Here is a 15,650-nt window from a genome sequence, read left to right on the forward strand (position 1 = left end):
AGAAGAGAGTGAGGTAAAGTTGGCTTGGCGAAGAGAGATGTCAAAGAATCAATCATAGGAATGGGAGGTGCATGAGGAGGATTACAGAAAGAGGGGGCAGAGATTTAGTAGCCTACACCTAGTTAATTTCTACAAAAAATTAAATGCCTCTCAAAATGTTTTAAATGCTCCTGAAAATGGGAGAAAACCCATATTCTACTCCAACAGTAATTCCCACATTAGAATGAGTTAGTCTCTTTGTAAACAAGGATTTTAATGAAGCTTCCTAACGATGCCCCCCAGTATATATGGACAGAAAAAGCTCCTGTAGAAAAAAATCAATTTCCTACTCTGACAGCCAACATGTAGCGTATTAAGGATATTGTGAGTTACCATGTCGCACAAGCAGGCGGGGTCAAACCTTCATTTCTTCACTAACCCATATGTCACCTTACAGTGTGACAAAATGTAATTTCCTGGACAGTCAGCCATCCTATCCCATCCCATGCGTGTGTCATAGACTGTTATGAGCAAGGTCACTGTCACCCCCTCCTGCCTGTCCTTCCATTCACAGTGTCTCCTTATAAATCATGATCGTCGGGTCAAGCCATTGACATGCAAGAAGATATCGGCACTCTAAATGATTAAAGAATTGGATTCCCAGAGTTCATCATTTAAGCTCCCTTTCATATTATGTCCCACCTCGATACGCGCGGGACATATATACACACAAACAGGCAGGTGGAGATGATCTTCTGTTGAGTCTCCCGTACTGTTATGTTTCTGCATCCCAGTTTACAGTAAGTGGATTGGATGGGGCGACATGAAAAATTGTTTCACAGATTTCCATTGGCTTTCCAATCAATGAATGAGATACTCAACAACAAAATGTGTCAATAAGACCGTATCGCTGCTGTTGGGTGACAACCGCGTATCTCGGAAATGTCAACTTTTCAGGAACTAAGAAAAATTGCCTTGTTTTTGCTTGACCATCATGCATTTATGGGTTTATCCAAATGCTTTTCAAAACAGTTTCATCAGCCCAAGGGTTGTAGAAATGTATCATTCTATCTATTCTACCATGTGATCTTTCAATTGAAGTTAAAACATGAAAATCCCCAAAACTGGAGGTACGAGGTTTTCAGCCAACAGCCGCGATATCATTAGCATCTTGACCCTGATTTACCTCATGATGCAGGTTTGAATGAGCAGCTAAGACTTCAGAGGTAGAAGGAATTATAGCTCTGCTGATTAATGTAGACATTACACAACCATGGGTGGGCTGCATGCGATGACGACTCCGCTTGACAGGGCGCAATCAATTTCCAAACATCTTTCTCGTTGCCAGACAGACTCACTGTAATACATTGAGAGTGCTTATCACCCAGGGCTGTTTAACAATGAGCAACATTCAGGCTGTGTCTTGTTGTATGTTGCTATATTGAGTGTGGTCTTGGATAAGGGAGGTTCTCCCCCTGACCCCCTGCTGGAAGGCTAGTACTCGTTCCAATTGACAGTGTTTTCCACTGAGGGATGACTCACACAGTTTACACACACACACACACACACACACACACACTTGCAAGAAAGCGAGAACTTATATAACATCTTTGACCAGCTTCATCAGTCCAACAACAGGACCACATGGTTTTGTTGCGCTGCTCACACACTATTGGCCATATGGAACCGCAGCTTCACTATTAATTTGTGATTCCAATAGTTACGATGCACATTATTCATGCACTTATGAGAACTTATTATTTTTTTTACCCAATGAGATGTCAGAGGGTTGATTATATATTTTATTTACAATTGTGGAGAGTGTGAATGTTTATGGTACCAGTCATTACATCTTGCTTGGGTTGCTTGCTTGTGAAGTTTGGAGTGTTAGCAGTTGGCTTTTCCCTATAAAACAGGGGGTGAGAAGCTCTCCAGCAGTCAGTGGGGTTATGGTGTTAGCCTATTGTTCTAATACATGACTGAGTCACATGGTCATTTTTTCTCCCTCGGGGCTTCATTGTGTATGTGGTGGAAGGGAGTGTTTATTTACAGGAAGGTGGTGATGCGTGAAACCACAAAGAATGTCCCATCTTGCTCTTAAATTAAAAAAAAGCCCCAAGCCATTTGTGTTCAGCGAATGGGGAAAAAAGCTAGTTTAGTCCTCAACTGACATAGCATCATGCAACGCCAACTGCATAGGAGATGGTATGTTATTCCAGCTGCCACTATTTTTGTAGAGAATCCAGGCATGAAATGTGTTATGGACAGACATAATGAGCTGAGAGAGGTGGACATTCAAGCAGCTTATGATGTAGATAAACATAGCATCAGCGCATATGCGATGGTGTGAATCACTTAAATTCAATTTGACCCTCCAATGAGCAAAGACGATGTGCTGCAGCTACCCAGCCTCAGATTTCCCCCAGCCTCACAGTTACATATTTATCAATTCCAACATATAATAACTTTGTATCTCAGAATAGCATCTGAGTAATGCCTTGCTGGTTCCATTTAACTATTTACACATGCCTTTTTTTACAGTTTGCACAGAGCACAGAAAAGTAGTTTCTTTTTTTTCTCACTCCAATAAACGGGCAATGACAGACATGTAGAGAGTCAGTTGATGTTTTGTGTATTGTAGACGCAGATTTGTAAATTATATAGTACACCAAGACCACCAGACCAGAGGGAGAGAGAGAGAAAGAGAGAGACTGGCTGTGGTTAGGATGTAGATTATGTAGCAGCGTCTTTCTTCTCTAGACACAGTAGAGCATGATGAATCCTCATGGGCTTTATAGAGCTGTCACGTTTCCTCAACAACTTCATCACAATTCCCTCCCACAGCTATACAATATAAATAGGTCACAGGAGCTTCATGCTCGCAGAGCCGCAGATCTCAATATCTGTACACACAGACACTACAGTTTATTAAGAGCCAATTATAAGACAGTCTAATCAAAAATATGCTTTTGGAACAACTGGCTATTAGGAGTAGGAATATGAAATGCTTGGTATCCTGTTGTAAGATCATCATAATGCTGTGGGGTAATATGGTTAAAGTGTCTGTCAGCTTGTCAAATGTTTTCACATGGCAGTGGTGGTGTTGAATGTGGACTTATGTTCTTTCTCAAACAAAAAGACGGATTGCCCCTTTAGTAGTGCTTGTCTGACGCAAGTGATACCATGATGCAGTGAAACTGATGCCACTAACACGTCACTATCATAAAATAGGACAAACCTCTTCCTATCACAATAAGCAAAAAAAAAGTGCTGGATTCTGTTTGCATGATTCATGTTTCTTCTTCTTCTGTGTCCCTCCCTCTTTCCACAACTCCCCTCTCTTCCCCCCTCCTCTCATTTTCCATCCCTCTTTCCATCTTCTAGTACAAACAAGTGGAGCAGTACATGTCGTTCCACAAACTACCGGCTGACTTCCGACAGAAAATCCATGACTACTACGAACACAGATACCAAGGCAAGATGTTTGATGAAGAGAGCATCCTGGAAGAGCTTAATGAGCCGCTGCGTGAGGTGTGAACGCAACCACACACACACAGGCATGCACGCGTATATGCACAACACACACACACACACACACACGCACGCACGCACGCACGCACGCACGCACGCACGCACACACACACACACACACACACACACACACACACACACACACACACACACACACACACACACACACACGCACACACACACACACACACACTGATATGAACTTCTGAAAAGTTGTTAGCACTATACCAAGTAACTGGACTGGAATAAATCATGATGGCACAATGTTTCCACTGCATTATACTCTGCCATACAAAGTCAAACAGCAGTAACTACTTTTATTAGGTTTGAAAGCTCAAAGGTCATGCTGTGTAGGGCAGTGCTGCCCAGCCATCTTATTTTTGTATCCATATGCCTGAGCCTGAAGGAGAAGTGGGCTCATGGTCTCTTCTTTTCAACAAAATACAGCCCAAAGTAATGGAACTATTCCAAGTTAAAAAATATCCTTTTCAGCCCTCGCCTCTTATCAATTCACATTGGTAGTCATTGCAGAAGTCCCCTATTATGTGTTTATCCTGCATCCATCCCAGATACTGTTGCAGTGGCTGCATCTTGTTCTTCCTCAAATGTTGACACAAGATAAAACTAAACAAATAAAGCTAAAACTGGCACCCATTCTCCACAAAACGTGTCTCTGAAACGACTGGCTGCCAGACCATTCATTGTTTCTCCTGATGTCTCAATTTTTAATGCTCAATTACTCCATTTGAGACAGTGTAACAGTCAGTAACATGCAATAAAAAAGTGGGATATAATGGGTACATATGCATGCCCAACAATCTCACATCACGCAAGCTACAACATAGCATTGTGAAAAGTCCAAGACTGTTTGCTGTCATCGTTCAGGAAATCGTCAACTTCAACTGCCGTAAGCTGGTGGCGTCCATGCCCCTGTTTGCCAATGCTGATCCCAACTTTGTGACGGCCATGCTGACCAAACTGAGGTTCGAAGTCTTCCAGCCTGGAGACTACATCATCAGGGAGGGCACCATCGGCAAGAAGATGTACTTCATCCAGCATGGAGTCGTCAGTGTCCTGACCAAAGGAAATATAGGCATGAAGCTGATGGATGGCTCCTATTTTGGAGGTATGCCACTGTCTTCATGACCTGCTCTTCCTCTTCTCTTCTCTTCTCTTTTCTTCTCTTCTCTTCTCTTCTCCTCGTCTCTTCTATTCTCTTCTCTTTTCTTATATTCTCTTCTCCTCTCCTCTTCTCTCCTTTTCTCTTCTCTTCTCTCCTCTTCTATTCTATTCAATTCTATTCAATTCTTTTCTATTCTATTCTATCCTATTCTATTCTATGCTATTTTTAAGCTTTCAGGCAAGTGTTACTCATTTCATGTCATAGCCCTTTAAATCCCGATAGAATCCACCACGGCAATGTCATGGATTGTGTTTACTGTGTACAAGAGGATAAGGAACAAGAAGGAGAAAAAAAACAAAACAACACCCTGACATTTTACTTGGACTTCTTGTATAGTCTTGCCTCACAGCCACTTCTGTCCCACTTTTCCAGGCTGTTTGCTGCTGTGGCTGTTTAGGAACACCGTGGCGGTGCTTCTGCTATTGCCATGCACAAACCCACACAGACTGGGTGCACACACACACACACACACACACACACACATTCTCTTGTGGGTTGATAGTTTAGGGTGCACTTTTCATATCCGGTGCCCTCTACAGCAGACCAGAGTTCATTGTCAGTGCTGTTGGTTTGCCAGCAGCCCGGGGCTCTGTGGGAGTGGCATGGATACAGAGCAAACACACACACACACACACACACACACACATCCAATTAATAACAGCTAATTAGCACATCAGAACGATGATGACGGAGCCAATTGTAATGTCAAGCAAAGACTGTCCAAAGCCATCCGCGCCACCAGGGAGACACTCAGACTTCTCACATAATAGCGGACTAACTGGCTGGAGAGCCGTGGTTTAACCACAGCATGCGTGTGTGTGTGTGTGTGTGTGTGACACAGGTATACAGGTTGCATTAGTAAGCAGTAGAAAGTAGATGCTGATGTCTGGCCAAGGATATGTGTTTGGTCCAGTATCCATATAGGATTTTGCTGTTTTACCATGACAACTGCTATTGCCACTACTGCAACTGTTGTAGATTAGTGGTTAGAGAGGCGGGGTCACAGGTTTGACACATGCTACACATGATACTCAACAGCCATTGTGTCCATTGGCAGCCATGAGATCATTTTGTGTCCTTTCCTGTGTATTGCAGTGTCTTGTCCTGTGTAGTGTGGGTCTTGTACCATTGGCTACTGTCTCCTGTCCATTTCTGTATTTTGTCCTGTGTAATGTGTGCCCTATACCATTAGGCAGCTATTGTCATGTCATGCCATATCTTTGTAAGCATTTGGCACAAGCAAGATTTTATTGGATTGGATATTGGAAAAAAAATGCAGCTTTGTAAAAATTTTCCAAGAATGTAAATGTAGCCAAATCAAGGCTATCGATGCTACACACTGGGATTTATAGACTGGTAGAACAACTGCTTATTCACCCACATTGTAATGTGAATAGGTCAACATAGGGTTGTGGTAATACCAGTGTAACACTACACAGGAGACCTAAACCTTGCCTAAGCTTTCACTATATATTGCCTCAAAGTAACTTTTTTTGTTTAAAGTTCAGATGAACGGTCTTGTGTAGTTAACTGATTATTTATCCATGGTTAAGAAGCTAGAAGAAGAGGGGAATGGCAAGGGGGGGACCAGAAACAGGAGGGGTAGGAGGGGTAGGAGGGGTACAGAACGGGGAGTTACACTGTGGCTAGACTGTGGACATGTCAGTTGATGAAACTATAAATGAAGAGTTTGTTAATTATACATTTTAATATTGTATATGTTAAATATTTTATCATCTGTTAAGACAGTACAGCCCGAACTAAAGGAGATACCAACATAGTGAAGGCACTTTAATTTTAATGTGCTATTTTTCCTGCCACAGTTGTAATTATCCCTTAGAGTGCTAAGAATATTCTAATCACTGCTAGCACGACTCTGAGTAATGATTTACCCATCATGCATTTCTCTGTGTTTTTCAACATCTTCCATGATGACAGTGCCCCTACCCACAAGGTACAAATGGTTGCCCAGCAGTTTGAACAGCATTAAAATGCCATTCCACTGGTTTAATTAGTATTATCATTCACTTGCAGCACTTTGCACAGTGTGGTAATGATGCTAGCCATATGCGAATAGCTATATTATCTATAACCAGAAACACTGACCAACTAACTGTTTATGAGACTATTGAGGCATCTGTGGCCTTCTATGGCAGCTGAGGAGATGTTTTACACCACCATCATAAAATTGGAGAGCCCATAATCCATATGTCAGTAGTGGTTAGGATTAATATTGACGTACATTCATTTCTGGACCAAACTCTTGTAAAGAAAAAAATCATTCCACACCCAGGAGTTGCTGTCACCAAGGGATATGTGGGAGGCCAGGGAGGTGCCAAAAAAGACGGACAGATAGATAGATAGATAGATAGATGGATAGATAGATATATAGATAGATAGATAGATAGATAGATAGATAGATAGACTCTGACAGAGTGATGTTCGATCATAGTCCTGTCTCAAGAACTTTGTACATCCTAGTCCTTTCCTCTCAAATAGAGCATATACAGTATAATCTCTTCCAGCCATCAGCAGCATAACCACTAACATGCAGCAGTTCAGCATCTAGCTGCGTTGGCTCATTAATCTCCCATGGTAGTATATATCCTTTATCAGCAAACAGGGCAACACTCAAGGTCACGCTTAAATAACTTCTGAATAAAAAGCCATCTTGATTGATTGTGTGTGTGTGTGTGTGTGCATGCATATGGGTGTGCATGCATGTAGGTGTATGTGTATGTATGCACGTGCTGTACATGTGTGTGTGTGTGTGTGTGTGTGTATGTGTGTGTGTGTGTGCGCAGGGGAAGACACTCACAGTCATAAAGTGTCTGGCGGCTGTGGTCTGGATCCTTCTGATAGTTCTTCTCTTGCCTTAATGAATTTATTATGTAAATGCACAGTAACTCATGTATGGAGTATCTAACATATGTAGGCTTGTGTCCAGTCCATACCGGTTGTCTGTCTGTTTATGGAGGCTGATCTTCTTCTCGACTGCACTTTGTCTTAAAGCCCTCCTGGTTTGTTGGCTTGCTGCTGGAGACGACACAGTATATGCAGATAGGGACAGTCCATTCCAGCGTAGAGCCCCTGTGCATGCCGTAAATGGATTCTTCCAGTGTTTTGTTATTTTTCTGTCTTTCCCACAGAGAGTCAGAGGATGTCGACCCTTCAGGAGGGGGGAAGACAGAGGGCATATGGTTGTCAAGACAACAGTCAGCCCCAGCCCACAGAACAAGAGAGGGGAAGCTAGAGAGAGGGAGATAGGGGAAGGGAATGGGAACAACTGAATGTAATGAAGCTTAGCTGCACATCTCCGAATATAGAGGGTGCTCCTTTCACACAGCTGTCAAGGCTGTCTGCTGGAGGAAATACTCAGTGTTACTGTCAATGGGTCACACGGAAACACACGACCACTGCATGTATAAGCCACTTGCATTCTGCTCACACATTTGATGAAGGCCTGTGTTCATGAAGTACAGAAGTCTTGCACATCCCAACCTTTGGGAAGCAAATCCAAATGGTGAAATGACTGAAATACATTGAAATAGTGGACCAAAGCCTACTGAAGATATCAAACATGCATACATACAATATCTGTATAATTGTAATTGTAAATCCTATGACTGTGCTCAATTAATATAATTTATTGCATTCATGTTTCCTTTATAATGTTCATCTTATCAGTTTGGATACTTGAGGTTTGGATGAATGAGGTTATATCCTGCTTTCTATTGTACAGTATATCTGTGTAATACTGGGGATGCTGTTTGTGGTTCATCTAGGATAAAATGAATACTGAAAGCCGTATATTGTAATTAATACATTTTTTTTTTCTGTCTAATTCTACAATTGTGAAAGGAATAACTAACAAGCATGACATCTACAGGAGGTAACCTTGGTCAGGTTTCTTGATGGTTTAGTGCAGTAGCTGGGTTGATCATTTTGGACTGTTGGACTGTACAACAAATCTCTCTCTCTCTCTCTCTCCCTCTTTCTTTACTGTATCCTCGTTCTTTTCTCTATCCCTGTCTGACACCTTGGCGTATCTGTCAGTCTGCCTGTTTTTGAGTTTGCCTACCTGTCTTATCCATCGACTGACCGTCTCTCATCCGGTTTCTCTCTCTCTCAGAGATCTGTCTGCTGACCCGAGGCAGACGGACGGCCAGTGTGCGAGCGGACACCTACTGTCGACTCTACTCTCTCTCTGTGGACAACTTCAACGAGGTGCTGGAGGAGTATCCCATGATGAGGAGGGCCTTTGAGACTGTCGCCATTGACAGATTGGACAGGATAGGTAAGACCACTGCCTGGATCAACAAAGAGTAGATGATGATTATTTCTCTCTTGATCATACAGTATTTCCCTATTCATTATCAGAAGGTTAAACTCCGTCAGCAGTCTTTCTGAGATATGGTTTAACACAGGATTACCATAGAACATGTTCAAAAGTTGCATTGTGAGCAAAGGTGCGTTCACACCAAGCATGTTTGGAGCGGTTCAATCGAACTCTGGAGTGTTTACTCCTTTAGTTTGGTTCATTTGGGCAGGTGTGAACAATGCCATTCAAACTTGGGTGCGCACTAAATAACTGCATGGCCAAAACCAGCTATAAGAATCGACTCCAAATAATGATTATGGGTATAAAGAGGAGGATGTTGACATCTGGTAGCCAGTTCCTCATGCTTGGAAAGCCTTGCATAAGAAAATGAACTGAAGGCAAACCACAGTCTGGACTGATGCTCATATTCAGCTATTTCTTTATGTGTTCTTAAATGGTATGAACATCAGAGACGGTAAATTACAACAAAGAGCACAGACAAATCTTGCTGAAGTTGCTGAAGTTGAATCTGATTTGTTTCTAATCTCGCAGGATGACAGGTCATCAAAACTCTGTCCAATAAACAAGCTGCTTATGAGTCCATGTGACATTTGTTTTCAAGCCCTGGGTCGTGTTTGTTCAACCAAATACAAAAATGTAACAAAGTAAGGTTTTCGGACCAAACAAAACAAACTGTAGGTGTGATCGCACCCACCCATCCAGATTTAATGTGTGAAACTTCTCATTGTGATAATTAGCATGACTCTTTGTTGACAATAGCTGCAGGTATGATGTCACCATAGGCATATATGCCATTCATAAGATGAAATGAAGCATATGGAAAATGTATTCAATCATTAACAAGAGGTCTCTGTCAAAATGCTATGCATTCTGACAGCTGTGGTATGATGATAGAGGAACCACATGTGGGGTGGAACAAAGGGATGGGGGGTGAAAATTTATTCATGGCTGTAAATCATTCATTACGTTTCTCTTTGAGTACATTTGTGGCATTGCAACTGAATGTTTCCTGTGGATATTTGTCTTTTTGGAAAGTAGTTATTTACTATACGTGACACTTTGATTACCTTCGGAAAAACTGCTGATCAAGTTCTCTTGGGTTTGCTGTACCCATATGCTCTCCCTGGATTCATTTACTGATTTGTTAAAATGATTGCTCAGCAGCAGCTCTGTCTGAACATCCTTGGTCTGAACACAGATACAGACACACACACTCACTCACACACACACACACACACACACACACACACACACACACTCACACTCACACACACACACACACACACACACACACACACACAGACTGCTCTGTCTAGATGCTATCTTGAGAGGTGTTTACCTCAACACTCAGCTCACCTGTAGTGCTGTACCTGTCACCTGGTTAGCTTGTGACCAGAAACATGTTATTTTTTTTCACAATGCAAACAACTCCCACTTTCCCACTCCCATCATGCTCCCCTCTGCTGCCTCCAAGGTCTGCGGTGTTGCTGATGTCACATCCCCCTGTCACATGATCACACTTCACATGTTTACAAAAGCCCTGCATCCGCCACCTGCCAGCTGTTGCCATAGCAGCCAGATTCCACACATGAGCAGCCTTCAGTCAGTCAGCTCACACATTTGGAGGGAGACTGAGGTGTCTGCTTCAATACGTACCCACCAGCCAAATATCCCCACTGGATTTTATAGGCACATAATGAATATTAAACATGCATAATGTGTTTGTTTAGTTTTTGTTGACAGTGTTTGGTGGAAAATGCATCTGCAATCAAAAACACAAAGGGCTTTCAGAGGCCAGGCTAAGAATATAAAATCCACAAGGATTTTATATTCTTAGGATTAAAAGGACAATGATGAAACAAGTTCTCTTCTTTTTTAGCTGTGAGGTGTTTTGTTTTTGAAATAAATCAGCATCTTTCTAAGACCCTAATTTTAAAATTCATTGAAATATGTTTTTTTTTTGTTTTTGGTTTTTTTTAAACCCTCATACCATTAAGAGCTTTTACACCACACTCTGAAATGTTGGGCTGGCATTTTGTTAAGCCTTTATGACCAGGAGTGCTAATCTAGGATCAGTTCAGTCTGACGGACCATAATTACTGAAAGGGTCGATGGAACCAGGCATCCTAGATCGGCCATCCATCGATTTTCATAAATACAGACTCTGACCTGTGATCCACTCCCACAGAGAGGGGCTAATCCCTCATCCATTGTCTTCCTTCATGTCCATAATGCGTAAAATTGTGTCCTCTTAGCTGTTAAAAAAGAGTGGCTGTAGGGTTTCTCTGATTTAGTGGACTTGACAGTTTCACACCAGGCTGCAGCCTCTCATCTCGACTCATGCTTTACCAGTTATGCATAAATTATAGTACATTATATTGAAACATACAGAATCATGTAGAATGTATTTTTATGATGCTCGTAAACAGTGGCACATGAGATCAGCAGAAGAAGCTGTACAGTAGTGACTCAGAGGGGTGTGTGTGTGTGTGTGTGTGTGGCGGGAGGGGGGGGTGTTGTTAGGGGTATTGTGGAATTGGTAATGTTTTCAAAGCCAAAGTCAAAGCCAAAGTCTGCGGCTGCCTGCATGAGCTCCGTGAAGGAGGCAGCTTCAGCTACAAATTGGTTTCTCCTGGAGTAACAATGCATGCCGAGTAGCAAGCGCATGCTTGCTGTATACACACACACACACACACACACACACACCACTAACTAACATCCTGTACGGTAAGTTCACACATGCACACACAAGCACAAACAGGAAACAGACACACACTCAGGCAACAGACACATGCTCTCCCGCACGTCGCGCCCACCACAGGGAATCAATGGAAGAGACAGGATGCTCTCTCTCTCTCTCTCTCTCTCTCTCTCTCTCTCTCTCTCTCTCTCTCTCTCTCTCTCTCTCTTTTTCTCCCTCTTTTTCTGTCTCTCTCTCTTTTCCTGTCACTCTTTCTCTTTCTCTGTTTGTCAGCAATGGATGCTGTGTGTGCAGAAGAATGTCAGACTCTGACAGAAAGGTCATATATAATATAGCCTACACACCATAGCCAGGGGTCAGTCAGAGTAAAGGATAAAGACCACACACACACACACACACACACACACACACTCACAGTATAGTCTTGGTTCTCTTGCATGTTAGTTGCGGACCCTTCCACAGTTAGGTCACATTGCTTCATCTTTTTCATGCTCAAATAAAGATAGATAAATAGAATAGAATAAGGTGCATAATCATTAAGGTAATTTAAAGTATGAATGACACAAAGCCTTTTGAATGCCTTTCCTTTCTGTTAGTTACCATGTAGTTACAGTGTCAATGTGTCAAAACAGGTCCACAGGTTATTGATTCTCAACATCCATATTCATTTAGTGTTGTCTGTCTAGGATTGAATACAGGAGTGAACAGAGAGCTGTTGATCTGATTATCAAACATTATTTCATCAAGATTATAGCGCACACACACACACACACACACACACACACACACACACACGCACACGCACACATTCGCTGACTCACACACTAGTAGGATGAATCTGGAGCATGTTTGTTGCGAGATTAACAGCTTTGAATTCAATTACAGGCAACCTGTGAGCAGGCAACCAGTAAGAGGATATAAATGAAACATAACTTCAATATTCAAGTTTGGTTTTAAACTGTGTTTATGCTGTATCATGTGTCAGTGACGTATGCTACCTGAACAAGGGAGAAAATAATAGTACCATTAGCCATATGTGTAATCATTTTTGGGGCTGTTTTTTTCTGGGTTGAATAAATATTGATTGGGAATTAACTAGGGGAATGCAGGGGAACCGAACATTCCTCAGGCAACAAAGACTCTTTATTTTTCTCCTGTCATTTACTTCAACAATCCCCCTACTTTCTTTCTCCATGTCATCTACAGGCAAGAAGAACTCAATCCTGATGCACAAAGTTCAGCACGATCTCAACTCGGGTGTTTTCAACAACCGGGAGAATGAGATGATCCAGGAGATAGTTAAATACGATCGGGAGATGGTCCAACAGGTGGACGTACCGCGACCGCGGGCCATGTCCATGACGCCTCCTCTGCACGGGGGCATCTTCGCTCCTCCAGGTTCTTCCCAGGGCCAGAGTTCGGCCATCGCCACCCTCCAGCAGGCCGTAGCTATGAGCTTTTGTCCTCCCATGGCGGGGAACCTGGTGGGAGTGGGGACCCTGCAGTCGCCCAGGATGGTGAGGAGATTCCAGGTGATGCAAAACGTGTCCAGCCCCGTCTCCGCCTCTCCGCTGCAGTCTCAGCAGTCCATGCAGCCCCAGCTCCACGCTTCTGGTGCCTTTGCTCCGGTCCTGTCCAGCCCCACGGTCCAGAGCCCGTTGGCGGTTGGAGGACGATCATTCCAATACGGATCCAGTGCCCTGGGGGGGCCCTCCTCCGGCTCCCAGCTCTCTCTAGCCCAGCAGCACGTAGCCAGCCCCGCACACCGGCCCAACTCGCACATAAGCACCCATTCTTTGCAAATGGGCAGTCTGAGCCAGGACGCCAGAGCGCTGTCTGCCTCTCAGCCCTCGCTGCCCCACGACGGGGCGCAACCGGTGGCCCCCAGTCTGCCCCAGTCCACCCGAGTCTCCTCCACTTCCATCGGACCCCCTCAGACCCCGTCTGGCCCCACAGGCCTCCGGAGCGCTATACCACACAGGGTGGTGTTGCCCCACCAGATGTCTGTGGGGGCTTTCCCTGTAGCGTCCCTGCCCAGTTCTGTGCAGGGGTTCGGGGCTGGTGCGGGGCTGGCTGTGGGGGGGACGGGGACGGGACTGGCGGACTCGGGACGACCCAAGAAGGACTCCATAGGAAGCCTTCCTGACACAGACCACATCAAAGTCAGATCCAGGCTATCCTCAAACTTGTGACCTTAATTATTGTCTTCTGAGGGAGGGAGTCAGTGAAGAGGGGGGGGTCTGATTGACTGCAGGAACATGAGGGGGGATTTCTCTCCTCCCTCCTACAGCTCCTATAGTAGACTTCTCTCTACCCACTCCAGTCTGACTATCCGAATGTATGAATGCTGTGTGCGTGGTAGCAGGGAGAATCGGTCTGAGAGACTCTGCTCTGACTAACTAACATGATGAAGTCTGTATGATGACTCGTGAATCTGCAGCACTGGGATGTTTCTACTCGCATAGACATAGATGCACAGAACAGTAGTGGTAAAGTAGCATCTCCCCACCTCTGCCTCCTTTATTTACTGTATTTCACTGTCAGCATAGTCAACAGCATATGGGAATATCTGTTTCACTTCTTTCTCATTCACCTGCTTATTAGTCCAAACACTGCAAACCTGGTGTAGGATGGGACTAAAAGAAAATCAGGGACCTGCTTCAGATGACAATGATGAAGTTGGCACTTTACTGGCATATAATATCTACCACTTTTTGTCAATAGCCTGGCTGCAAAATAAGATGATCTCTTTACAACACCGTAATAATAGTTCTGTTTCTTGGCCTATTGTTTCAGACCGCTTGCCTATCTTCAATCAATGCATAAAAAGTCTAAAAAGGGAAATGGTGTGTTTTTCTCTCTTTGTTTCTTAACTATCCCTTAATAAAATACTTCCAGACCAAAGTTGTGTGTACACAAATTTGGAAAATATAAAATGAGATAGATAATAATCAGTAAGAGACAACAGCACTCTGCTTTGACTGCCTTTATCCCAACATTTCAAGCCATATTTCCCCCCCATACTACTGATATGAATGAGTATATTTATAATTGAAACTGGCATTTTCAGGATCTAGTTGGCCTCTTTTGTAAGTCTTCCCTTCCACTGATAGTCTTTGCAGATAAAAATGTTGTAAGTCCTTAGTATCTTCAGATCACAGACATAGATTATCCTTGATACTGAGATTACAGCTGTGGGGCAAATTGTTTTGTTCCAGCCAAGTCAAGTCATCCGCTCCTACAGGAAATGTCTGCATGTTTGTTTAAGAGTCATGAATAAACATGATCTGGCAAAAATATACCTGACTATATAACGCTCCCTATGAATAGCATCTCAGATTTGATGTGATTTCTGACTCTGACTTTATTGATGGGTTTATGAACTTTATATTAATATGAATCAAATCCAAAATTACATGTTGTCATGAAAGCTTTGGGAAATGTAAGTTTGGACTGAAATTAGCAGTTTGCAGAATCAGATAAATGCAGTGTTTTTACTTTTCTTGACTGATATCCAACCCTTTGTGAAAGTATTTATTTATACAGTAGTATCTTATTCATTCATATTCGTATCAATTCGACTTCACTGCCAATTAATGAGGAATTTTATATGAGTCAAAATGTAAAACCATCCAAATCATATCATCAAAATGTAAATCCATTATTTTCTAATCCTGAATCTTACATTCATTCAGCAATACAATTTAGGCAATGTGTCATTATACCGAAGTTGATTCACGGTGCAGATAATGATACTCCTGCAATGCTCAAATCCACTGCAAACGCTCCGGTTTTGATCAACAGCCAAGGACAGTGCAGGTATTTTGGAGGATGTTTATTGCAGTGTGCCTCTGTCATTCAGGAACCGATGCCTCAATAAGAGTCCATCGGATGCCACTGATTTGTGTCCAAAA

The 15,650-nt window shown here is 43.0% G+C and overlaps 1 protein-coding gene across 1 annotated transcript in view; it reads left to right on the forward strand.

Moving 5' to 3' along the window:
- hcn2b (hyperpolarization activated cyclic nucleotide-gated potassium channel 2b) overlaps positions 1–13,928 on the forward strand; it is a 38,256-nt gene extending 24,328 nt beyond the window's left edge. Inside the window, exons 5-8 of the mRNA XM_071521523.1 lie at positions 3,364–3,510; positions 4,396–4,636; positions 8,826–8,990; positions 12,943–13,928. Coding sequence (XP_071377624.1) covers positions 3,364–3,510; positions 4,396–4,636; positions 8,826–8,990; positions 12,943–13,928 — 1,539 coding nt within the window. The remainder of the gene's footprint in view (positions 1–3,363; positions 3,511–4,395; positions 4,637–8,825; positions 8,991–12,942) is intronic.
- The last annotated feature ends 1,722 nt before the right edge of the window (positions 13,929–15,650 follow it).

The sequence above is a fragment of the Centroberyx affinis genome, unplaced genomic scaffold (assembly GCF_046629955.1).
Source record: "Centroberyx affinis isolate AG114_WGS23_722 - 3 ecotype Tasmania unplaced genomic scaffold, CSIRO-AGI_Caff_v1 ptg000893l_1, whole genome shotgun sequence".
Lineage (NCBI taxonomy): Eukaryota > Metazoa > Chordata > Actinopteri > Beryciformes > Berycidae > Centroberyx > Centroberyx affinis.